This window comes from Lacerta agilis, chromosome 1 (assembly GCF_009819535.1).
Source record: "Lacerta agilis isolate rLacAgi1 chromosome 1, rLacAgi1.pri, whole genome shotgun sequence".
Classification (NCBI taxonomy): domain Eukaryota; kingdom Metazoa; phylum Chordata; class Lepidosauria; order Squamata; family Lacertidae; genus Lacerta; species Lacerta agilis.
In genome coordinates, this window is record NC_046312.1 from 37,724,332 (window position 1) to 37,751,310 (window position 26,979).

Consider the following 26,979-nt stretch of genomic DNA (forward strand, 5'->3'; position numbering starts at 1 on the left):
AAAGTTGTAGATAAAAACCACAACTCTGTTTTTTATCAGCTAAAACACAGATAAAATCAGCAAAAATGTTAAAAACAAATGCAGGCAACCAAATCATATATCTGGGTAGGCTTGCTGAAATAAAATTTAAAAAGTTGTCAATAGGTATATAAAACAACATAACATGGGTGCCTGCCTAATGTCAATAGATTGGACTATTAAATAAATAAATTATTACTTTACAACAAGAGATATATACAGATGAATTAGGCAAGTGCTTATGAAACCTTGTTCTAAACAGTTGCAGGGATGGAGGTGTTAATATAGTCCAGGGGTCAGCAACCTTTTCAGCTGTGGGCTGGTCCACCGTCCCTCAGACCATGTGGTGGGCCAGACTATATTTGGGGGGGGGGCAATGAACGAATTCCTATGCCCCACAAATAACCCAGAGATGCATTTTAAATAGAAGCACACATTCTGCTCATGTAAAAACACGCTGATTCCCGGACCATCCGTGGGCCGGATTGAGAAGGCGATTGGGCCGCATCTGGCCCCCGGGCCTTAAGTTGCCTACCCCTGATATAGTCTGTTGAGCCCTGTCTCTTTAAGATCAGTCATGAAAGACCAGCAGGTAGAATACTTTATCTAGCTAAAAGAAGGAATGACCTCAGGAAAATGAGGTTGTAGCAAATACTGTTTTGGCCTAGGCTCCCAATAAAGAATTAATTACCTGAGGCCTAGCCACCTAGTCACCTTTTGGATGTGTGACACCTCAGTATGACACATGTAGTGGGAGAGATTTTGTCTTTGGCACATCTCACTGTTCTGGCAAGGACTGCAGCCAGATCAACAGCTGAAAAAAGAAAATATTTCTTCTGGCACAAGGCAGCCAGAGATTATTCAGATATCATCTTGCACTGGCCCCAGGATGGCCTGTTAGTTCAAGCCCTAAAAATAAACAACTATTAATCACCTAATGGCAAGATGAGTTGACCAGCACTTTGGCTGTCTGGACCTCAGGTTAACCTTTCTCAATAGCTTGTCTCATGTTTTCTGTCACCCTGGCAGTTTGCAGCCTGGCATTCCTCTTAAGTCCATCAGTTTCAAGCTTAACTAAATGTTTGCTTCTGATTCTTCTCAATGATGATGTATAGTTTGGATCTTTGGGGAATTAGACAATAGAGGGCTTCCCCCTTACTTGCAGCCTTTCCAGAATAGGTTAATGGGCATAAAAGATTTGTAATGAAGATAGAGCTTTGTAGAGAGAACATTATATTTTTACGTACAACTCATGAAACAGCCATTTGGCAGAATTCTTTTCAAAGGTAGAATTCACTTCTGATGTGAGGTTTTTGCATTGTTTTTCTTATGCAAGTAGTAAGGAAAATCATAATGTGTGCATAGTTCTCTCTAGCTAGTCCTTATCTCACCATCACCACTTAAAAGATTAGTAAGCTGAGGATCTTGAAAACCATCCTGTGATTTTTATTATGTACAGCCCATATTACTGAGCGCATAGGACGTGAGGCTACAATTAACGTGGGCTTCTATTATAATTCCTCGGCAAATTGCACCAAAGCCATTTAGACTCATTTAATGCCAAGTTTCTTCATCTAAACCACAATGTGGATAAAAGCAACTCAAGATCATGCAGTGCCATGGCTGGGTGTGGAGACCCAAGGCAAATGGTTATGAAAGGAGCTTCCAAACTGGCAGGAGTTTGGAGTTGGGGGAGGGGGAGAAGCGGTGTCAAGTATCTTGCTGAAGAGGACCTTAGGAAAGAGTGAGTCTAATGAGCTTATGCATTATTTTCCTTTACCAAGTATAAAAACTCTAGTGTCCCCCTCTACCCCACTGGTCTTCAGACCCCAGTTTGACAAGTCTGACCACAAAGTATAAATCTGTACAATGCCTTGAAGGTAACTGTGTGTGTGTGTGTGTGTTATAGCCTGCTTTATAAATGGTTTCGAAAATGGGCTACAAGATTGCAAACAGATTATAAAGAATGGTCTTATTTTCTGGAGTTGGGAACAAGAGGAATCCACACGTTCCTTGCACTTAAATAGGAGCATCGAGTAAAAACTAAAAGGTTTTTACATTGCACAGTCTAATAACAGAGATTTTTGACTGTCTGAAAAAGGTCCTTTCTCCAACATTGTTGATTTCTTGACTGATTAATGCTTGGACTTTCAAAATAAATCACATTGCTCCAGCATAATGGCCTATGAAACACATTTCTTTTTAGACAGGAGTCTCTTGTTTTGACACTGGATTTGGATTCCAAAGCCTTTCCTGGGTTGTTTCCATGTTTTCCTTTTTTAAGAGAGCACCATGGCCCTCATGCCTTGTCTATGGGCTTCCCAGAGGCATTTGGTTGAACAGAATCCTGGTCTAGATGAGCTTTGGTCCAATCCAACAGGGCTCTTCCTATGTTCTGATTTCATCACAGTGAGCAATAGTTGTAACATTTTCTGTTCAGCCTAACTTTCTTTAAAGTGATCACAAAAGGAAGGTTGGTCACCAATTTGTTTAACAGTATAATTAATCTATAAATAAGTTTCTGCACTTACTCTATAATTTGCAGCCCTGAATTGGGTTCTTCACAAATCACATCTATGCATCTATGAAAAATGGTGGTGAGTCTCAAATTAAAAAGGGTGGTTCTTGCTTCTATCTTTGACCTCTTTACTGCTCCCCGTTGACACAAAAGGGAAAAAAGGCTAAATGACTTTTCAAATTAAGGCAGCAATAATTAACTACTGGCATTGTTTGTGATTTTCCGATTCTGCGAGCTAATGAGAGAGAAATTAGTGCTTAGCAGCAGGAGTTTCTCATAGTCAGTGCCAAATGTTAAATGTGCCAACAAGTTAATTTTGGTTTTAAGTACTTCACTTAAGTCTTTTTGAACAAGGAATTAGAATAGAGATTGTATGGATGTTACGCATATGCTACCTTTGATTTATGGAGACATTGTATTATGAGATACATCCTGTCCGGCATTGAAGAAATAATAACAATGCATAGAATACAGAAATCCAGTTGATTCAGTGGGCCAGTTGAAACATAACCACAAACCGTTGTAGGCCACTATAATCTGGTTTTATTGCCGATCACCATTTCAAAAAAATTATTTAACACAGCTAAATCTGCAACAATAGTCCTTACATAGCATCTATCATTCTAGAACACCCAATGTTTTAGAGTGAAAGATGCTATACACAGCAATTGTTTCTCAAAGCATAGGAAGGCAGTGGTTATAAATCCACAGATGGCCGAATTAAGCAGTTGAATATAAGAAAGATCCTCCGTCTAATCAGAATGGTAAAAGAAGTCCACTAGGTTTTGTCGGTTTTGTTCATTATTCATTAGACATCTGTGGAATGGTCCTTCCATTGTAGTGTTGGAAAGAACCATCCCAACGAAGCCAGCCTGGTTCTGCCCACATTTTTTAATATGTTTTATTGACTTGGCGGACCTTTAAATTGTTATGGCTCTCTTGAGACATCCCCATTATAATTAAGGCCCTTAACAAAAGCTGACTACCATGTTGGTGTGAATTCAGACCCGTGTACAAACCATTATATGACATTCCACTGACCTTGTACATACAGTCTCTTAACAGCTCATCCTGTACTGTTGTTTTTGGCAAGTTCACTATGCCATACAATAAATCACAGGGAGAAAGGAAGAGCTTTCTGCCCTCGTGTTGTACAGCCTGGTGTAACGTTAGACTATAGAAGGCTGTTCTGCTTTTAGACATCCTTTTACTAACCTAACATTCATAATTTATGATTTCACTGTAAAATTCTTGCAATACTATACCAAAAGTAGTGCTTCCCTTTAATTAAGTGCTCTCAGTAGGAAAAACGTGAAACTGATGTGCAAAACATATCACTACACAATGATTGATAGTGATTACTTCTTTATGAACCCAGCCTGAGGGTCTGAACTTCCTGATGGATAAAATAGGCCATGGGGCTACTTCCTGAGATTGCCTAGTGGGGATCAGTCAGCCTTAGTAATATCTGAGGAATTTCTAAGGCACAATCAGGAGAGTTTTAGAATTAAAAAAAAAACCTGTGATGAACTGTGTTTTGCATTGATAGTTTCTTGTGCAATTCCTCATTGTAGAGATTTTATTACAAATAATAGAAACATTGTACAATATTGAAATCTTTCCTCTATGAATTCTTCTTCACACTCTTCCCTTTTCTTAATCCTGAAATATCAGGTCTGCAACATGAGCAAAATAATATCAAAACCATGCAGTGTTCAGCCAAAGATTCTTATTGGACTATTATTAACTAATATGCAAAGAAAAAAACAAATAATATTTGTTTGTCCAGTAAGAATCTTTGGAGATCCTTTGAAAGATTAAACACAGCCTTTCGTTTAAATGTGCTTTATCTTAAATACCTGTAAAGCACTTTGCTCATTGTTTCCCAGAGTTATTAATAGTTCACAGATTAACATGTTTTTATGCTCTTCTTGTTGGTGTGAATATTCATTATTTACGTCTGCTGTTTTGTTTTTTACCCTAGATTTGGTCCTGGACTAGTTATCTATTGGTATGGCTTTATCGAAGAGTTGGACTGTCATCGCAATCGTGGTATCTTGCTCAAAGACTGCTTCCCTACAGACATAGTTACTCTTTGAGACTTCCATGGGGGTGGAAGAAAAAAATTAGAGGAAAAGGCGAATCCGGAAGCAATTTTACTTTCCTGCAGTATAAACTACTGGCAACATCTGCCCTGAACTTCAGGTGAACTCTTCCAGCCCAGGATCACACTACTACTACTTTAGACAAACACATCAAGAGTTTCTGCTTTACTTCAACCCTCTGCTGATGCAAGCAGCCAAAAAATACAGACACAGCCCAAACATTATCAGCATTTCTGTCTCTGTCAAACAGTTTATAGATAGCCGTAATCTTTCTTCCTTCCGGATGGCTTCTCCTTGCACTTTGAACAAAAGAAGAAATGTGGAGGCTGAAAGGTGTGGCTTTCAGTTTTCCTCCCAGTTATGAAGTCACTTAAAAAAAATGTCTTCTGTCACATAAGCCTCTTTTCTGGTAAATGTTAAAAACCTAGCTAACACAAACTTAAGTATTCCCTTCTTAAATGGTCATGTTGTGCCACGCTACTACAAGCTTGTATAGGTTAGGGAAGCAAGTCATCTGGCAATGCATTGTTTTAACACTGAACTTCCAGGGTTTCTGGGCACAAAGCCAGACAGTTGACCCTTTTAATGTAAATTTTAATTACTGGTATTTATCTCATTTCATGCTGTTAAAACCAATAGCATAATTGTAGGAATGCTATTCTCTTTTACAAAAAAAAGTTTCATTTGTCCGATCCTGAAATTAAAAGTCAAGAAATATTTATAGTATATATTAAGTTGTAATGGACATTTTAATATGTTAGAATAAAGTGGGCATTGGTAGAGCTTGAGTCTTAGCCTGGCTATCTGTGTTAGAAAGATATTTTCGGTAACAGTATGAAGGCAAAGGTTTTATTTAAACATGCTGTGGAGATGACTGAGAATCAGAGCTATGTACCTGATATATTACCCTTGGATATAAATTCAATGCCTAATGGTCATGATCACAAGCATATAAAACTTCAGGGTATAGCAACCCTAAATGGATGCCTCCTGCACTCCCGGTGCCTATTTGAAGTCCTCAGTTCATCATCCAACAAATACTCAAAGCTCATCATGTATATTCCACTTTCATGGCAGAAGAAAATGGAAGAAATCTAATTATCACTGCTTTTCATACTCTTTTGATAAGCTATTATAAGACTTTCCATTGCTTCAGAAACTGGTCCTATCCTCATTCATATTATATATTTTCTGAGAGTCACTAACATTCTCATATCCTTATATACTCATCTCAGCAAGGAAAGACAACATTCTGCTTACACATTCATTTATTTGTTTACCACAATTATACCTTCCCCTTAAGCAAAAAAGATCTCAGAGCATCTTAGAAAAATCATTCCTAAAACACACTCTGTCCTCAGACTTGCAAACTAAAAAGACATAACACACAAGGAAAATGATAGGGAGGAGGAAAATGCAAGCTCCAGCACAAGTTCTTACAATTACAGCCAGCAGTGGTAGTGGCGGTTCTGGCTGTGGGGAATTAAATATGAATCTCTGTGACCCACATGTGGGGGGTGGGGGCTAAAGAAAATGGCTGGGTTCAGAAATGCCTGGATTCAAAACATGGGGCTTTGCACATTCTGCTGCAGAGACAGAGCCCCAGTAGCAGAGATTAAACTCACAAAAGTTAAGTAGTAATATAGTGTTAGGAATACAGGTTGCTAAAACTTTTTAACCAGTTCAGTTGCACACATCAGCTAACCTCTTTCTATGCCTCTTGCTATGCACAGGCCACACAGAGAAGTAAGTTTAAAATGTTTTACTTACAGATTCAAGGTCTCAGTCATGTATTGTTCCATGCAGCAGCAATGATAATGCAGGCAGAACACTCTTGGGTAGAAAATACAGCAGGACAACTTCAGTTATGCATTCTAAGCTTAGAGCTAGCTTAAGCATGTCCATCCTAGTTGATTACATGATGCAGAGATAGAGAGATAAAGGAAGAGGAAAGAAGCTTCCTTTCCAGAGGAGGGGGGTAATGATCAAACTGAGTCTATCTAGCAATATAACTCTGTGATCCTTAACCCCTTAATGCACCAACTAGCAGTCATGCCCAGTTATGTTTGACAGCAATCTCCCACACTGGCTGTCTTTCCCTTAATAAGAGCAATCCTTCCCCTGAAACACTCCACACACACACCCTGATCAGATCCAGGAACAGAGCTTGTGAGACATCTAGGCCAAAAGGGCAGAGCAAATCCTGAAGTTACCTTTTTCCCAGAGTTCGCTTAGTTTTGCTGCTTTTTAAAATGAAAATGGGACAATTTCATTGTATTAAAAGAAATAACATTGTTTCCTCCTGTCCCTTCCATCATCCATTTCCAGCAGAAGAATCTCAGTGCTTTTCCTAGAGTAGACCATAGCTTGCCTGTTTTGCAGAGGACCCTGTAGTTTTTGAGGTATGTTTCTTTGAAATATTAAACTTCAAGCAGCTGTAACTCATTTATGTTTAACATACTGAAACAAGCTTGTAGGTTTGCTTGCACATAAAAGATGGCAGAAGAAATCTGTAGTGTGTAACTTACTGGTACTACACAGAAGTAATATTCAGGGTGTTACTGCCTGGTGTACATAAAACCTGTTCAAAAGGTGAAAATAAAATAGTATTCCAGCATTATTCCCATACAGAACTGAAGATGAGGGTTGACTAAATGGGGTGGGAGAGGTTTTAAGGGTAAAACTGGATTTGCTTGAGGTGGTACAGCTGCATTCTGTTGTGTGAAGTAATCTGCAACAGCAGCCTTTATAAGATGGCTTAGTAGTTCTCTCTCTCTCCCTCTCTTTGGAATAAATTAAATTTATCTGCACAGATGTTGAAAATCCTGCTCAAGCCCCATCTAATCTTTGTTTTGTTTGAATTTTACATTAAATTATGTTAAGGAAAGAAAAATAAACGAGGTGCTTGTATCTTAGTATTTATACCCCTCCATAACGTTGTGACATAACAGGTTGGCAGGCTATATTGGTGTCTTCAATCAAAGTTTTTTTACTTTATTTAGAAATGAGCCCATATAATCATTTTTAAAATAGCATGAAGCAAGTCATAAAGACTTGCTGTCGAACTGTGCTAATTCTCCTTCCACAGGCTTACCATCAGCAAAATTATTTTAAAAACTGATAAATTAAAAAAGGTGCTCTATTGCAAAATAATAATTTATGTGTATTTTTTCCTTATCAGATATACACATCAATTATAAGTGTGTGTGTGTGTGTGTGGGTATACACTTGCATTCTTTTTTTACAATGCTATAGTCATTAGAACCTTAACATTACAGCCAAATCCAGTTTTATGGAGAGAGTATTCTGCAGAATGTGCTAATGAATTATGCCAAGCAAGAAAACAGAAGTGGGCATAAAACTGAATGATGTTCTCACTGGCATATATAGACTTACCAAGCATCTGCTCTTACAAACACTGTAAAAAGGCCTTTCCCCAAGCCATAGAAACTGCTGCATTTGTGTACAATGAGTTCAATATGGAGATAGAAGGAAAATCTTTGGTTCATCAATAATGAGACATGGACACACATGGGCTCATTCTCAGTTGCCAGAGGCTCAGCTAATTACCTTTCTGTTATTCTTGGGGGTGGGAGATCTTCCTAAAATGGAGAGGGAAGTGGAGTTAAAATTAAGTAGATGGGGGGAGGGATATAGTGGTGATGAGTGACTTCTTCGGTTCAGATTAAGACTCTTTCAGAATTCTCAGTGGCATAATGAAGTTTTCTCTCAACAAACTGGTAAGAGTGGGGGGAAAACCTGTGACTCGCCAAGCAAGCCTTGTGTCTGAGTAGGGATCCTCCACAATTTGAATGCAGGGCTCCCTAGTCAAAACCAAACACCCTAATTACACAGGGGTCACCAGTGTTGCACCCACAAGTGGCAGTGTGCCCACCAGTGCCTCCAATGGCAGCTGCAAAAGTTCTCAGTAGACATTCCTTTAGGAATCCACAATGCATGAGAGTTTATTTGTGCCTCCTGTTGTGTCACTGTTTGCACACACTCAGCCTCTTCTGCAGTGAACACACACCCTCAAAAATGCCCACATTTCATTGGATGCCAGAATTGGACACCCACCTTCCTATTCATTCTGAACAGAGGAGAGGTTCAAATACCTTCTGTGTAGGAATGACCATGGCAGTGGCTCATGTCCAGTCAAACCTCGGTTGTCGAACGTAATCCATTCCGGAAGCCCGTTTGGCTTCCGAAATGTTCAACAACCAAGGAGCTTCCTGCACTCAAGCGGAAGCCATGTCGGACGTTTGGCTTCCGAAAAGCATTCAATAACCGGAGCATTTACTTCTGGGTTTTCACCGTTTGGGAGCCCAAAACGTTCCAAAATGTAGGCGTTTGGGGTCCGAGGTTTGACAGTACAGTGTTACCTCAGGTTAAGAACTTAATTCATTCTGGAGTTCCGTTCTTAACCTTTAAACTGTTCTTAACCTGAGGTACCACTTTAGCTAATGGGGCCTGCCGGGCCGCCACCACGCAATTTCTGTTCTCATCCTGAAGCAAAGTTCTTAACTCGAGGTACTATTTCTGGTTTAGCAGAGTCTGTAACCTGAAGCGTCTGTAACCTGAAGCGTCTGTAACCCGAGGTACCACTGTAGTTGTATTTTTTCCCATTGATGAGGTAGATGATGGGGAATGTGCATGCATCATTTTCTGGCCCTGTCTCTTTTTCTGCTCATCCAGAAGTTTGCAGAATATAAAGCTACAGTTATGCACACACATCTTCCAGGGCGTTTAGTGTGCTTCAGTTGATGGTGTTGTGTTTTACACCACCTAGGTAATTTTTCATTTAAATGTGGTCTATGTATGATTTTAATAAATAAACAGCAAAACTGAAAATCTTGAATCAGTGTCAGCTTTTGGGCTTCCGAAAAGATAATCAAATCTGCAAGACCAGCCCTCCTCCATCTGTGCTGACTGTTAGCAAAATGATGCTGGGAGTTGCCCTAGTGCTATTCTGGAAGCCAAAGGGAAGGATAAAAATCTATTCATTCTTTTACTTATGTCAATGAATGAATGCCAAAAATAAATGTGCAACGGATGCTAGAAGATAGAGAGTGTGAAGGAAGAGCTCCAGGATGTTCTTTATTTTGGACACACATTGATTGATGCAGGAATCCATATGAGCTCCAGAAGATTGACCTACCCCATTGACCTAAATGGAGGAGGCCCCATACATACTAGACAATATGCAGATATTACTGTTTCCGCCACAGAATGTGGTAACCTTTCTGAGAGGCTACATTTGCAAGTTCTCAATACACATGAAAACACTGGTTAAGCCAGTGTTGTTTATTCACTTCCCCATAGTTTAATTCTTTGTGCATTAACTTATAACACTTGTCTTCCTGGGACAAATTCTACCACAAATACAAGAGTCTTTATGATGCAATACCCGAATCTCCTACACATCTGTTCACCAGAGGCCCATGATTCAGCCTAGATCAGAGAATGCTTAAGGGGAAAGATGAGGCTAGAGGAGACATGACCACTAGGGAGGCTGGCCAAGAATAAATATGACTTGTGAAAGTGGGGAAAGCGAGGAACTAGGAAAACAGGCTTTTAGAAACATGGAACTCAAGAAAAAGAGAATCCAATGAGAAACTAGCTGTAGCCAGTGCTTTTTCCTGGGGGGACGCAGGGGTCCGCATTCCCCTAAACATTTTGTGAATCTAAGTTTGATCTCATTGAGGGCCAGTATTTCAATATGAGTAGGAAAACGAGAGTATCCCTAAACATTTTTTAAGGGAAAAAAGCACTGGCTGTAGCATCTTATGCCTGGAAATGATGTGCATTGTTTAGAGAAATTAAGTACCGGTACACGGGTCAAAAGGGTTTGAAGGGCTGAGAACCAGTGCTTTTTTCCGGGGGGACACTGGGGTATGCATACCCCTAAACATTTTGTGGATCTTTGTACTTTTGTCCATTTATTGTACAGTGGTGCCTCAGGTTACAAACACCTCGGGTTACAAACACTTCAGGTTACAGACTTCGCTAACCTATGGTTACCAGATGTTTTTCAATGAATCCAGGGACAATTTATTTATTTATTTATTTTGAAGCTGAGTAGCAACAGGGAGTCAGTAGTGGGGGTGGTGAGGCAAAAGACCCTTGCCCCAAGCACACATGCATATTGTATAAAGGTGCAAAGCCCTTCTTTCACACCCTGTGAAACATAAATTCACAGAGTTTTTAAAAAACTGGGCAACGGCCAGCCACCCGCAACTCCTGAGCCTCCCCCGATCAGTCAAAACAAAAGGGGGAAGGGGGCAGGAGATCTGTACCGCCGGGCATCCCTGATTCCCCTTTGGCAGTGGCAGTGGCAGTCAGCAGCCCGGACGGTCAGAACATCTGGCAAGGAAAAATGGCGGGTGCCACGGCAGCGGGCAGTGGGCAGTGAGCAGCTCCTGAAGCCAGCCAGAGCCAACTGCGCTACCAGGCTGGCTCTGGGCTGCTGAAGCTGCCGCTGCCACATTTCCCAGGGACAGATTTGCAAATCTGGGGACATTCCGGGGACGGAATTTGTCTGGGGACAGATTTGCAAATCCGGGGACTGTCCCTGGAAACCGGGGACATCTGGTAACCCTACGCTAACCTGGAAGTAGTACCTCGGGTTAAGGACTTTACCTCAGGATGAGAACAGAAATCACACACCGGCAGTGCAGTGGCAGAGGGAGTCCCCATTAGCTAAAGTGGTACCGCAAGTTAAGAACGGTTTCAGGTTAAGAACGGACCTCCAGAACAAATTAAGTTCATAACCAGAGGTACCACTGTATTTATTTTTCCTGGTTTGAACTATAAAATGGTGGTTTTGAAGAGTCAAAATGAGAGTACCCTTAAACATTTTTTTAGGAAGGGGGGAAAAAAAGCACTGCTGAGAATTATGGGCCAAAGAGCCCAGGGAAGAAAAGGGTTGTGAACTTGAGACTATATACTGTGACAGGAGGATTCTCTCAGTTGTGGCAATAAACCTACTGCAGGCATCTGATCTGGCAACCCTTACTAGAGGCAATGCATCTGTTGGAAACATGTAGCAACTAAATTTCATATAACAATTTGAACTAATCAGCCAAATCTTTGGCAGCAGGTTTCTAGTTTATCTCCTGTGATGCCCTTCCATCACCCTGACAAAAAGAATGTGTCACCAGCACCCGTTGTACTGCATAGAGCCACATGTTGTAGGCCCTTGTCTGTTTTCTTGTGTTTTGAAATTAGTCTCCAGAATGGGTTAGTTTGATCCGTATTGCTAAGGGCAGAGAGCTATCCTGCAAATCACTGGTCTTCCGCCGGTAGGTCAGGAGCCTGATTCAAAGTGGGTCACAACAGGAGCATTACCTCCATGCAAATATATGGTTTTAAAAAATTGAAATGCATCCCCAAATACATGTTTGGGTTAAAAGTGGGTTGAAGATAGGTTGAAGATACTTGCTGTAAATGCAAACATCTACACTGTAGATTCTCATTCCAGTTAACTTGCTCAGAAGTAGCCAGTGGATAGGCTTGTGGCAACCTTGGCTTTTTGGAACTGCTGTGGGAAAATCAACAAAAAAAATGGTATGCATTAACTAAGATGGCTAAGAGTGAGTGCTGCTTGGCAGCAGATCTACACTTTATAGGGGAGCTATCTAGTACGATCTTTATAAAACAGGCCTTCTTGGGTTAAGGAAAGGTCACATGCTACACAAAGTTTGGAGGCACAGGGTGTATCACTCAAGGCTTTCCCTCCTGTGTATAGTAAACATTATTTGAACCCTTATTATTAAGACCATGCCAGAATTCAAAAGATTAAATAAGGAAGATGCAATTATGAGCTAAATAATAAACAGAGCAGATTCAGTTCCTGTTGCATTTTTTGCTTTCCTGCCATTGTTTAATATATGGCTTTTATACAAAGAGCAGCTTAGGTCAGCTACTATAAATTATGCTTTTAGTACAATGGTAATCCAGTAAAATTATTTCAAAGCTTGATCAAAGAGATTCAAAAGTCCCCTCTAAACTTTTCCATATTACAGGGGGTGGAGACTCATTTTGAAGCCTTAACTGTTTCAGTTTGGTCCAATAATTTTTGGTGCAATCCTGACAATATTGAAATGTATGCCCTACATTTGGAAAGACATGATATGGGCAGATTTATTTGAGGCCTATGGGGAACTTATACCAGCTGATGCTTTTAAAGACACTCATTAAGACTCCTGTCTTAAGGCAATCATCACACTGGAAGTGCTGAACTGTGTTTACTGTTACAGGAACGAGACTGCGTGAAGCTTGGGCTCACATGCTCATATCTCCCCTCTCCTCTCCCAGTTTGGCTGTACTGGAGGAGAAAAGATTGGGACTGGGGAGTGTGCAAGCGTTTTTGCAAAGCTAAATCATGCTTTACATTCATCCAAACGAGACTATTAAGTTGATGGAAAAATGGGAGGGAAAATAATGTTAATTGCAACATAATAAAAATGTAATAGGCATTAGTTTATTGTGTTTGATTTATTTATTTCATTAAAATTATACCCTGCTTGGTTGTAGAACAAAAAAAACCTCAAAGCTGTTTACAAAAAGATAAAACAAGAAAATTATCAAGAAGAAATTGCAACCGTTTAAAACATCCAAAAAGTTAAAGTATTAAATGAAAAGTCACATCAGCTTTCTAAGCACCTGGGTAGGCTTGTTTAAACAAGAATGTTTTTCCGCAGTTGCCGAAAAGAATACAGTACAGTGAATGCAGCTGCTTGATATTTAATAAAACAACTGTAAGCAACCATTTCTCAAACAACACTCTATCACAGCAAAGCAATGCAGATCAGGGGCAACACTATGCAAAAATACACACACTCAGTTCTCAGTGGCTGGGGTTGGCAGAGGCTGTCATGACTCCAGAATCAAGCAGAGATCAAGATTCCAGAAGCTGCAGAGTCACCAGCTAAGGAGCCATATTCTGAGCCTAGTGACCAGAGGGCCACTACCTCAGAGGCACCTTGGACCAGATCCCACCGCACTCAGGTTTCCCAGGCACCTTCCTCTGAGCCTCAGGCGTGCCTCTCAGCCTACATTGTGATTCCAGCAGTGCAAAGAATGCACAATACAAGAGCCCAGGTAGCATAGACCTGCCCATCAAGAGACCAGAGGCTTGGTCCTTGAAAGACTGCAGTTCTCACAAATGAGAGGAGGAGGCTAGGAGAGGTGGACTGAAGGCAGAGATTGAAAAGGCCTTTGGCCTTTAGCCTTTGTTTGGGCGAGTTGCTCACTCAGAGCTGTTTATGGTGCTTCAAGCCCTGCCTCTTCACCAAACTGGAGCAGGGCAGAGGCAAGGACATGGTGTTTGGTGCTGCTTCACCAGAACTTTCCCTGCAGGCAAAGCAGTTGTCTCTCCCCACCCTATGGATCAACTTTCACAGGTCGGTGGGACCACACACCCACAATATCTGGATGGCATGATGACATCCAATGATTGGCAGGTGAATACCATCACCCATGTCAAAGTTGGCCTGCAGGATGGGATGAGATAAGGATCCAGCCCACTGGGGGTGGGGATGTTCCTGCACCCACCTTAAATAAAAGGGCTAGAGATCAATTAATTTTTATTGAAAACTGGAAATTTATAGAATGGACCTGAAATATATTTAGAAAGTTAGCTCCTTTCTCTGGTGGCTGAAGCATTGAGCTGTTGTAATAAGCAATAATATCCATTTCCTGGAAGTGTTTGAGTTTTGCATGTCTTATCACAAACTGTAATCCCATATCCTGCTTTATAACATGAGATAGTGTAGTTCTAATGTTTAGGCCACCCTTTGGGGTGCAACCGAGCCAAAATTAAACTTGTTGCACACCATTGATAGCCATTTGAGAGAGTTAGCATGTACTTAACCCTCTTGATAACAGTATCAGAAAATTAATGTGTTTTATTTACTTATTCAACTGAGGGACAGCTTACTATATATGAAATACAGTATCTCAAAGTGGTTTGCAATTAGGAGTCAAGGATTCTAAATCAGCAAGGAGTCAAGGACTCTAGAACATACTGCAGGCTCAATGCATATATACAAATTATATAAGTAGTCAACAGATATAATTATTTAAGAAATACTCATATTTACCATTGCAAATGTAAAAGCTGGAGTTTAAATATATATATATACTCAGGCTATAAAATTATACAAAGAACAAGCAGTAAAAGGTCAATTGTAAAAAATACTGTTTTTCAGTGTCTGAAACATGCTACAGATAATAAATAAATAAATAAATAAATAAATAAATAAATAAATAAATAAATAAATAAATAAATCACCCTTCATCTGTAGATCTCAGGGCAGTTCACAACATAATTACAATATGAAAAACACAAAATACATAATAAAAATAAGAACAGAAGCAAACTAATAACCTGCCCTCCCACAACACATTTAAATGGGCATTGGATGTCAATCAGCTAAAGGCCTGGTTGAAATGGAAAGTTTTTGCCTGTCGCCTAAAGGTGAAGGTGTCAGCTGAACCTCCCTGGGGAGAGCATTCCACAAATGGGGAGCTAGAGCTTCCCAGATGGCAAAGGGAGAATGTCCCAGAGAACACCTTTCCCAACATTGACGCACACAGTCATCAGGATCGTTGGATGAGACTTGGTTGACTGGGTCTCAACTTGCAGTCTGACAACTAGCAGCAACATAGAAGTGGTCCTTCTCCATGGTAACACCTATTTTATATCCAGTGTGGGGAACCTTTATAAGTCCAACAGCCACATTTTCTTCTGGACAATCTTCTGGCAACATATGCAAGTGGCAGGAGGAGCCAGAAGCAAAAATGAGTGGAGCAGTTAATGTGAATTTTACCTTTGTACAATAGGTCGGTTTCTACACATGCAGACACGCCCCTCTATATCCTTCATCCAAGTCAGCAAGAGGCATTCCGAGTTCAAGAAAACTTTGCAGCCCGCCAAAAGTAATAAATGAGGGTTTGAAGCAAGACTAGTAAGGGGTGTGACCTGGGAGAGGTATGGCCGAGTCCCATGGGCCAGCTAGAAAGGCTTAGAGGGACATGAAGTACATAGTTTAAATTTAAATTGTAATTTAAATTCTAATTGTTACTGATACAGAATACCTTTTACTTTAGGGTTACCAATCTAAGCAATAGATGTTGCTATATATCATTTCATATCTGTAATAATATTTTTGGTATATATACGTAGACACAACTTTGTTAATACAGTATAGTCAGAAACATTTATTGGAGTGCTTATTGTTTTATTTTTCATTTGATGTAATTGTTGCACGTCGTATGCTCTAATCTAAACCAAATAACTCAGTGCAACCACGTCAAACAATTTAAAGATGAAAATGAATAAAAACTATGAAATGAAGGGAAGGGCTGCATTGTACCCCTGGGTCTGAGATTCCCTGCTTTATATGTTAATAACAAGACCTTGAACATCACTCCATTACTAATAGGTAGACAGTGCAGTTCATTGAAGACCAGGGTAATAGGTGTGGCCAGATCCCCCAGTCTGTACCCTCCCTAGCCACCAAATTCTGCACTAGCTACAACTCCCAAATCATCACCAAGGATTGTCCCACACAGAATGCCATGAGGTTACCAGTGCATGGAACACAGTGGCCAAGCTATCCCTGTTCAAGAAAGGCTACTGTTGGCCTAGCAACCAAAGCTGGCCATGAGTGCTCCTCGCCACTGAGGTAATCTGAACCTCTAATGGCAGTAGTATCATTCCAGGAGCCCCCTCCCAAACTACTTTTTTTATTTCTTTCAGAGGGGATGCAATCCTGTCTGCAGCAGATAAAAATGTTGATTCTCAGATCTGGCAACCACTCACCCCAGAGTCTCCATTACAGAGAAATGTGTGTCTTATGCATGTCTACTCAGAAATAGGCCACATGAGATTTGATGGCTCTCACTCCCATGTAATTGCACTGAAGCCTTCTTTTCTTATTCAAAGCAATGGGGCTTAAGTCTTTCATTTCAACTACGTTGCATCCTTTGCTACACTCCCATTTCTAGTCACTTGGGCTAGATTTAGCCTCGGTCATCTGCTGTTATCTGCACCGATGCATGGACAGGGCATTGTGCAACCATGTCAAAACAAAACGAAGTGTCCAGGCAGGAGGACGGAGGGTATGTCAGACCACATCTACAAAGGCCACGCAACTCTGTCAGGGTGATTCCAGGCAGGCTGTTTAGAAATGCTGAAATGAAATGAAACTAAGTCAATTAAGTGATACCAACCGAGGTTCAGGGTTTAATTGAGGGCCTAAGGTGAAGCCAATGACCATTAACTCCAGTCGGTCATTAATTCACAAAGAAATATCCTTGGCTGAGGTTATTCCTATTATAACACAGCTTAAGCACTTCCGCTTCTAGAAAAATAGTTTTGCTTTTTGCCCCTTGTGCTGATGGAGAGGGAGGAGGGAGTAATGTTGAGAGGAAAGTGGCCTGTGGCCTGGTTACTACTCTCCCAGAAAATGAATACACTTTGGCCAATCATATCGTATTTTTAGTTCACATGCTTGATGGCAGCAATAGAACTGCGTCTGTGCTCAGTCAAAATCTATTACCCATTGCATTTTTAATTAACATTTAACAATTAAATGACTTTAAATGACTTCTAACTCTGCAAACTTTTCTAATAAAATGAAAGTGTGACAGGATAAGTACTGCAAGTTCATGCCGTAAGATAAATTCTAATGGCGATAATGATTTGCGTGGTGCAGGTCCCTGCCATTAACATAAATCCTGGGTTATATACCAAAATCATTAAGCAAAAAATGCAAATCACACAAACTTCAATAAGATTAGAACTGTGAGTGATTAGTTTGGCTAATCAACCAAAGAAAATGCTTTCTTGGTTCTATTTTAAGTCTGTTAAAGCTCACATTGGAAACTGTGCATGGCTTCTAATGACCTGGCGGCTTTCGTGGCATCATTTTGTAACCCTCTCTCTACTAGAAGGCTGGCACATGATGTGTTTCCTATGTTTCGTTCCTTGCCGACTTGTAGACTGCAATTGTATGGAATATTTAATATTCCATACTAATAGTGTTAAGGGTAGAAATCATAACAGCCCTATTCCTATGAGACGCTGCAAAGACATATGACAAGGCTGTACACCTAGCCTGTGGAGAAGTGATGCTTGAAGACTGGGGGAAGATCAAAGAAATAAAATGGAAGGGCCCCCCCTCCCTGATCATTATAACAAAGCCAATCTCCCATCTGCCTTTCCAGCCCTTGTTAATTGTGTTTATGCATGCATATATATATATATAATATATATAGGCAGAAAAGAGCAGCAGCCTGGGGATTTGTCTCAGAGCAGGTGTTCTGTGTCTAAGAAGTTGTTCAGGAGTAAGCATGGAGTTGTTTGTGTGAATTGTCTGAAAACACCAGCAGAGGGCAGGAGGCAAGAATACTACAAGCAAGCTGGTCTTTGACTTCTAAAACTAATTCTATTGACGTTAAGATCCTTAGTTGTTTATTCTGCAGGATCCCCATTGTTTTTGGTGGGGCTATTTAAAAAAGACACTTTGGGGATTCAAGACTAGCCTCCCATCCAACTCTGTGCAATATCTCAACATAAAAATCCCCCCCCCCAACACTTCAGAACATAGTTATATGTCTCTTGGAACAAACTACTGGTATGCACAGCCAGCGACCGTTTCAGGCACATCCAATATGTGTTCGACCATGCAGGCATCACGTCGAACCTGGAAGTGACACCCCCAAACATCACAAAAATGTCACAAAAGGAGGCAGAATGGGGCAGGGTGAGGGGGCAGAATGGGGTGTTTGCAGGCTTTTTCAGTGGTGTTTCAAATATGCACAATTTCACTTAAACACGTGGTACCTTGGAACATAACCCCTGCGTTTATTGGGAGTTGCCTATAGTGCCTTTAGAAAACAAATGATTCAATTTCAGGGATTTTTTAATGTCAACTCTTCACAGGGTTACCTCACAGAGTCTTTGTGACATTTTAGCAGATGTTATCAATGAAGAGAAACAGCACTGGAAATCCCTTTGATACGATGGGGTCCTAAAAGTCAGATTGCCCTAAGGTTCGTGCACAACGATATGTATCTGAGCACATCACAAGAGCTATGCTGGCCAAAAGAAGGCCAGCTACAATTGGGAATAAGAACTGGGGCTGTCAATCGGATGCTCCAGAGGTTTCTGCTAGATAGGAATGACCTCTGCTGGTTCCTCATCCATGTATATACAGCAGACAGAAATCATGGCGGAATTCTCATTGCATTGTGGAATCCCCAAAAATGCCTTCTGGGTGGGGTGGAATCCCATGAAAATGCTTCCTTTGGGACACTTCCCAAGTTGCTATGTTAGACTCAAGGCAATGAAAGAACAACTTGAGAAGCGGCCATTCAGCTGAGCATAACATTTCAATTATCATTAGTATCTTAAATCTTTATTCTGTGACTTTGAAGCTGTCCGTGCCATGGGACTCTCCTAGAATCATTGGCTGCAGAATTTCAGCTTGGCAACTCTATCCGCAAACCAGGAAAACTGGAACATTTGGATTTAGACTAATTTAATCCCACTGAAGTCAATGGTCACATGGAATCAATGGTGCTAAATGAGCTGGAGTCCATGCACTGCGTCTTGATCGGTTTTAGATTTCAGTCTTACAGCACAATCAAGTGAACATTAGGCACACGTAAGTCCTGTTGGAATTAGTGGGATTTGAGTGGGCCTAAATTTCTCTGGACTGCACCCTTAGGATCTAATCTTTACAAAATAGGGTTGCTTGTCTTGAAGACTTCTGAAAGAGATGAAGGGTGCTGACTTAGCTTCTGAGCCACGTTGTTCCTCCCGCTTAGCCAACTCATACCTGTGGAGTGGTGCTGTATATCAATAAAGCCTAGGCAGGGAAGATGGTCCCTTGTGGCATTGTGATTAATAGGAGCACATAGGCATGTTACAGAACTGTGTTATGGTTATAAGCTCATCAATATATGGTTATAAAATATAGTTATAAGCAGTCCCCTGATCTTTTGGACTCTCTAATAATACAACAATTGATTAGCCATTTATTAAAAACATTAAGTGTTCATTAGATCTTCATAAATGAAAAATTTAAAAGGTGTCTGTAACAGTTTCAGAAGAGATAAATATTTATTAAATGCTATAAAGACCCATAATAATGAACCTTGTGACATGCTTCAAGAGATCACAAGTGTTTTAATGCCGACATTTGGCTTGGTTTTCTAGTGATCCCGTATTAGAATCTCGTATTCGTTGGTTTAATTCCAGAGCAAATCAACTAGGGCAGTGGACATTGTGGTCAGAAGAAGTGGGAGGAAGAATAAGGAAAGTTTAGATGGGAGGCTGGAGAGAGAGAGAGAGAAGGAGAACAATGCATATCTTGCTGTGATTCAAACTCTCACATTCTGAATGAGCTCCTAAACAGTACTAGCTTGGCTTAAACACAATATAATATCTTAGCAACTTACCCAGAACTGTTTCTGGAAAAAGTGGGGATTTTGAGGGCTAGGATTTTGCAACCATCAAAAGTTTTTTTGGGGGGGGCAGGGGCGGGAGTCGAATCTCAGCACCCAGGAAATGGCCCTGTCTGCTCCCTGTCCATTCAGGTCCTCTTCTCTGATCCCACTAATGCAGCAGCCACATAAAAACAACTTAAGTAATTCTAGGAGAGCCTGATCCACAGTCTGGCCCCCTTCTGCTTAGATAGCTGGAGTTTATTCAGGTTCAGGATCTGGAGTTTAGTGGTTGGGATGAGAAGAAGGAACACTCATGGGAAAATATCGGGGTAGGCAATGATGGCACTGGATCAGATCCGCTTAAGAGACAAACTGCATTAGGCTCCTTTCTAAATTGTCATCTACAGCAGCCTGTGAGAGGCGAAAGGAGACCGGAGGGCCTCTCCAGCAGCTCTGCTGAAAAAGCAACAATTTTGATTAGATCCTCTGAAAAATATTCCTTTGCTTCTGTTCACTAAGAGTCTGAGTTTGTCCCCCCCCCCCCCGGTATTCTTTTTCTCCTTTTGTTTCATGTCTCTTAGAGGCTAGTGATTGTCTTCCCACTGATATCAGTAATCTGCTTTGAGAGTCTTTTTCAGCAGAATAGCAGCATAAAAATGCCAGTCATTATTATCATCGTCATCATCTATTTGACCCACCTTTTCACCTCTTCTGTCCCAGATTCATCCTGCCTAACCTATATTGTTTTGGCTTCTTTTAAGGTACTCATTAAAAAAAAAAAAGTTTTGATCTTTTTGAAGAGCACACACACACACACACACACACACACACACACGTTTGGGTGAAGAAGGTGAAGAAGGAACTGAATGGAAATGGTTGCGTGAAATTATCAAAATACCGAGAAGGGATAGGGAAAATTATGTGTGCGCATCCATTACAAGGGAACATATGTAAGTAAGGCTTGCCAAAGGGGCAGGGGAGGGAGGACAGGCAACCGAGCATGGCAGGCAGATACTGAAGAAAGAGCGAAGTTACTTTCTCTTTAAAAGATGACACCTCGATCGACTATCCAATAGCTTAAAGAAGCCTTGTTCTTCTCTGCAGGGAATAGGACACCTGTGTAATGACCCGGGAAGGTCTTACCCTGCTTGATTGAGGACGACTCGCCCCTGCTGCTTTCCCCTTGATTGAGGAAAGGGCAGCTGCTACTGAGGTCTCTGGTGATGGTGGGCCTTTCCGTCTGTCCTCCTTAGGGACCCCACAGGTTGTCTCCAGGCATGGTGATGTTGACTGGCGGAGCTCTACCTCTTTTCAAAAATTGCAAGATTCATTGTGGAAAGACTTCGTGTGGAAGGGAGGGGGACATGAAGTATCAGGGGTGGGAGAATGACACAGAGAGAAAGAGGAGGTCTTTGCTCTTCCCCAGTGTATATCATCTGTTGTTAGGCTCTGGAGTCACAAACAAATATGATTAAAAAGAGTTATTAACACAAACGGCAAAGGAAATAGCTAAGCTGACTGCAAAAAAATTAAATCAACACAGAACTGGTGTGGCAGAAAGGGAATTAAAATTTGATTTAGGGGAATTATTTGTAGCACAACATTAGAAGTCAGTAAGCTAATTCCAAAATCTGCACTTCCTTAAAAACGGAGGGAATTTATTTTCAATATGATCTTATTGTAATTATCAATATGATTCACTGCCTGCATGAGTACATGAGCCAGCGATGAAATCCATGCAACGTCAAGAAGGCTTATCTCTTCCCCTGCCGTCTTTGGTTTCTTTCTTTCTCTCCTTCTGTGCCTGTGTGAAGAAGCGAAAGAAGACTGCAAAGTGCCTTGCTGAGTATAAAAGCAACATTTCTTAAAATCTACTTTTCAAGCTATCTCTGGATTCCAATCTTCCCACTGTTTTGAGCCAGCAAATCCGAGACTTTTGGAACAACTAGAATTTATGCCTGAACAATCACCCTATGAGAACTCAAGTTGATAAACCAAGGTGAATCTTTCTTCATTGGTGGTTGAAAACTAATCTAATATCATCATAATTCTTTATTCGACTGTCAGTCAGAAAAAATACATTTATCCATACAAAATTAAAACATCTAAAACATCTGAAGGAACTTTAGAATAAAACATAGCCAACACTAACATGAAGCTATATAGATAAACCCATGTAAATGCAATCAATTTTAGTCTTGCAACGCTTAAGAGCTAGAAAAAGACATTTGGCCACCAAGGAAGCTGTTTTTCCCGTAACATTATTCAACAAATATAAAACCTGCTACTCTAATATTAATACCTGATTTTTCATTTTTGAATAGGTGTTATGGAAATGAATTAGCCCAGAAACAGACAAGAAACTTTTCCACAACAGGCATTATTTCTTTTGCCCTACTGCCACTCCTGGCCAAACACTATTTATAAGGTTTTAAAACTTTTTAAAAGCCCTGCAAACCCCATTTACCACTTTCATCTCCCTTGAGTGGCTGGGAATGGGTGACTATAATCTGCCCCCAGGCTCCCTTTTATTGATCTCCAGGGATTGTCTATTTATACAGCAAACCCCAGCTGGCATAAACATTAGGGATGTTGGGAATTGTAGTTCAGCAAAATCTGAAGGGCCAGGGTTTTCCTTTGCTGATTTAAATTATAGTATTTTCTAAATGTACATATGCATTTAGCATATGCAAATCTGTGTCCCCCTTTTGTCATCTTTCTCTCTCTCTCTTTATCCCCTCTTCTTTTGTGATGTGTAAGTGACTAGGCAATATAAACACAATGCTCCAATCTTCTAAACCATGGTTTGAGGGGTTGGTAATATGCTGTGGGTCATGTTCTTCCTTCTCCTCCACTTTTGCTATTGTTCCCCATTTTCTTACTTCTGGTTCTGCTTCTAACCATTATCAAGCAAACGATGCTTAGGGCAGGACTATGGTTTGCAATTCTCTTCAAGCTGCAGTTTCAAATAATGGTTTGGACATACTTCCTGGGTTAGCACACTGTATAGTATTCCCACTCACAGCAAACTATGCTTAGCAAAGGGAGAGGAGAGAGTGAATAAGCACTGGGCACATTTCCAAGCCTCTCAATCAAAATGGGACCGTGGCATCTGAATTAGTTGCATGAGCACTGGAGCACTTGGTCAGGAACCCAGAAATGTCTCTGGAAAAGTCATACTGCTTGAGGCCTATGCTGAAAAGTGAGAAGTTAACCACATTCATAGCCCTTCAGCCATGAAGCAGCAACCCTGAACAAGGTTGCCAGCTGTTCAGCTGACCACTGTAGCTATGGCCAAGTCATAGATACCTTCACCTGCTAATTCCAGCACATCAAGCTGCTATTAAAGTCTGGCAGCCCTAACATTGAGAATCTGGTGGGATGTCTGTTCACGTATGTCTGGGCATCAGATGTAGCTAAGCAGCTCAGCTAATTCCCTAAATATGTTACATCTGTACCCAAACTGTTAACTTAATTTCAATACCTCAGTTTAAGACGTGATCTTGATCCGTTCGTAGTGGGCCGAAAATACTTTCTGTGTGAAAGCCTACTGGAAGCCTGCCATGGTTTCTCTCACCCCCCCACCCCACCCCACCACCAAATTTTCATTGTCTCTCCATTGTTCTCCTGTTTCCTCTTCCCCCTCACTTGGAATCCTCTCCAGGGGTCCAGATTGAGGGGCAGCTTGTGAAGGTTTCACAGTAGCTAACCACAGCCAACTTGCCAGGGCATTATGAAGTTTGTTTGTTTTTTAAGAAAAAAAAAGAGAATAAAAGAAAAATGAATGTTTTCATTGTTTGGATTTTTTAATACTTTGTTGTGTTTTTATTTATTATTCAAAATCTGTGCACTGCAGACAAAACAATTAGAAAATGCAAGCAATGCTCTCCGCAAACAACCCCAGGGTTAAATTCATTCCCAACATGGATATGGAGCAATGTTCTCTCCACTAGCGTAAATCAAAGTGGTTTGATTTACTGTGGTGACTAACGCTGATTCATATGAACTACAGATCAGCTCTACATATGTAGCTTTATTTTCCCTGCCCGCCCCCCTGCACAAAGCTCTTAATATGTTTCTTTGGATTGTTCTCGAATTGCCATAAATACCATGCTACAGACACCACAAAAATAATGGCAAGTTGGAACACATCTGAGTGACATATAAAATTTGCTCTGTGGCAGATGAGCACCCTGGAGGTGCACAGGTTTGTCATAATATATAAGGAATCTTGGAGCTGATTAAATTATGTGTCTGTGCCATTGTGTGTGTGTGTGTGTGTGTGTGTGTGTGTGTGCACGCGCTCGAGCATTCAGGAGTATAACTGATTTGTTCCAGAGCTGATTTGTTCAAATGGATGATCTACAGCATATTGTGACATTATTTGGTTTATGTTTTCAAAGATGTCTCGATGGGGGCGGGGTGTGTGTGAGAGAGAAACCCAAAATGTAAATATCACATCATGAAAAGTGCTGAGTAATTCTCAAACAACTGGTGCCAAGTTGCCAGCAGTAAACAACCAGATTCTCACTCCTTGTGCCATCACCACTTTTATAAACTTTTTGAAACAATACTAGAGGTTCTGTCCTTCTAACCAATATTCCACTGACCTGAGGAGCAAATAAAGAATGGGGGAGGGGAAGCAGAAAAATGAATTGTCTCATAATAATATTGTTGCACACCATCCCAGTCTCCAAGCCGTGCAAGATTCCAGATGCTAACCCAGGGCTCCATTTCATGGGAATGAGGAACATCAGAGATTGTGGTGTCTTTATGATATAGGATTTATTTGCACATATATGCAACCTGAGCCTAGGATGGAGGGGCTCACGCACAGCATTAACTCACAGATTCTGTTTCTCCCATCGTCATAGCCTTAGATTCAAGCAGAAATCAAGCATGGCTCTCCCTCTTTGGCTTCTGCCTGCTTCTAACTTGTATCTCTCACACACAACTCCATTGTCCTTCAATCTAACTATTTGTTTTCTGGCACAGAGTCACTTCCTTTGTTCCCCTAATGACCCAAACTTAGGGGACCATTATGGCCCTTGCCTGGCCATATTAAACAAAGGGCTCCTTCATTGATTTTAATCCTTGCTGGATCCAGGAATTAGAAGGGACTCAGGCATACAGCCTCCAGGGGTCAACAAACTTTTTCAGCAGGGGGCCGGTCCACTGTCCCTCAAACCTTGTGAGGGGGGCGGACTATATTTTGAAAAAATAATAATGAACAAATAACCCAGAGATGCATTTTAAATAAAAGCACACATTCTACTTATGTAAAAATACGCTGATTCCTGGACTGTCTGTGGGCCAGATTTAGAAGGCGATTGGGCCGGATCCGGCCCCCAGGCCTTAGTTTGCCTACCCATGGCCTATGCTGCCCCCTCCAAATTCACAACACAATTCATTCTTAGTTCAGTGCTGAGAGGATAGTCTACAAGGAGTGAAAGCTTTCCCCTGGAGATTCATGGGGCTGGCCAAAGTGAAGGCCACCTCTTTAGCAGATGACTACATTCTTGTTTTCCAGACCAGACTAGCTTTTATTCCTAATTAGTCACATCTTGCTTGTTGTCACTTTCTTTCTGTTTCCCTCTCTTAACCCTACTCCCCATAGATAGATAAACAATACAGATTTATTTATTTTTACCAGTAGAACCTCTGTTGGGACCCAATGAACATAATAATGGTTCCTCCAGCAATCCAGCTGGGCAAAAGCATCCGAGAGGCATTTAAATGGAGACCAATGAAGGGCGTAACCTGGGAAGAATCCTGAGTGCAGGACAAAGAAGCCTGGAAGTCCACATTCAGCCTGTGGGTCAAAGCCCCCAACAGTTTGAACACTCAGAATCCCAAGGTACATCCTGTTTGTATTTTTTGATTTTGAAACGTATCAGATAGTGTGTGTTTTTATTTGTTCAGTCTAGCAAGGTACAAGAAGCATGCAGAGAGTAGTTCTAAAGGGTAGAAAACAAAAATTGGCATTCTGACTATTGCTCCCCGTTATACTGGGGCCTTTCTGGGTCTTTTCATTTAAACTCCATTTTGACTTGAATACCGTTACTTTGGATTCTTGTTGAGGTGCTTATGGATTTTGCATTTGGCTTGCTTTGTGGTAGTGTTTTGAATCTATTTACAATGTTTGTACCAGAAGTCTGTTGTGCAAGCAAAACTGCAACAATGGACAAAATCCATTGTCTCTTTGCAACTTTTAAATTGATTGGTAAGTCGTGCCCAGAAAGAGGGCCAGAAGTGGTTGACCATTCTGGTTGGCTTTGTGCTTTTAGCCTGCATTCCACTATTATAGCCTGTGGGACAGTGATATACACAATGGACAAACGGAGACAAATAATGAATCTAAACACCATTGACTTGGGTAAAATTTGGGAAACAGTAAACTTTGTGATCCAAGTGTATCCACTGTAAACTTTGTGATCCAAGTGTATCCAGATAAAGATTCTGTCTCATCTCATTTCAGTGTCCAGCAGGAAACGGTACATGAAACTGGAAAATATGAGTTGTGGGGTTGCTTGGTCTCAGTTGGGAAAGTTCTGTACGTCTGAAACAAGGGGTGGGAAACCCAGCCTATAACTTTGGCTGTGCAAGCTCTCTTGATGAGGCCTGTCAGAAGCTTGTTACACTGAAATAAATGCTCCTTGGCTGTCTTTTTGCTCCTTATTGAAAAGAAAGCAAAACTGTAACTTGATTCTTAAACAAATTTCAAATGGTGTCATCATTGCTAATGGTTCTTTTACAATTCAGTTCATCACTTTAGGCAAATAGCTCTGATTCATAAATTCTCCAATTGTCAAAACAACATAAACGATCGTTTATCAAAATGCAATAAATCTCGGCAAGCAACAAGATAGTGTAAAGAAG

At 40.8% G+C, this 26,979-nt stretch overlaps 1 protein-coding gene across 4 annotated transcripts in view; it reads left to right on the forward strand.

Moving 5' to 3' along the window:
* The window catches only part of C1H15orf41 (chromosome 1 C15orf41 homolog), a 118,410-nt gene extending 112,981 nt beyond the window's left edge, over window positions 1-5,429 (forward strand). For all 4 annotated transcript variants that reach the window (XM_033144518.1, XM_033144561.1, XM_033144577.1 and 1 more), the window contains one exon: window positions 4,521-5,429. In XM_033144518.1, coding sequence (XP_033000409.1) covers window positions 4,521-4,635 — 115 coding nt within the window. In that variant the 3' untranslated portion in view covers window positions 4,636-5,429. The remainder of the gene's footprint in view (window positions 1-4,520) is intronic.
* The last annotated feature ends 21,550 nt before the right edge of the window (window positions 5,430-26,979 follow it).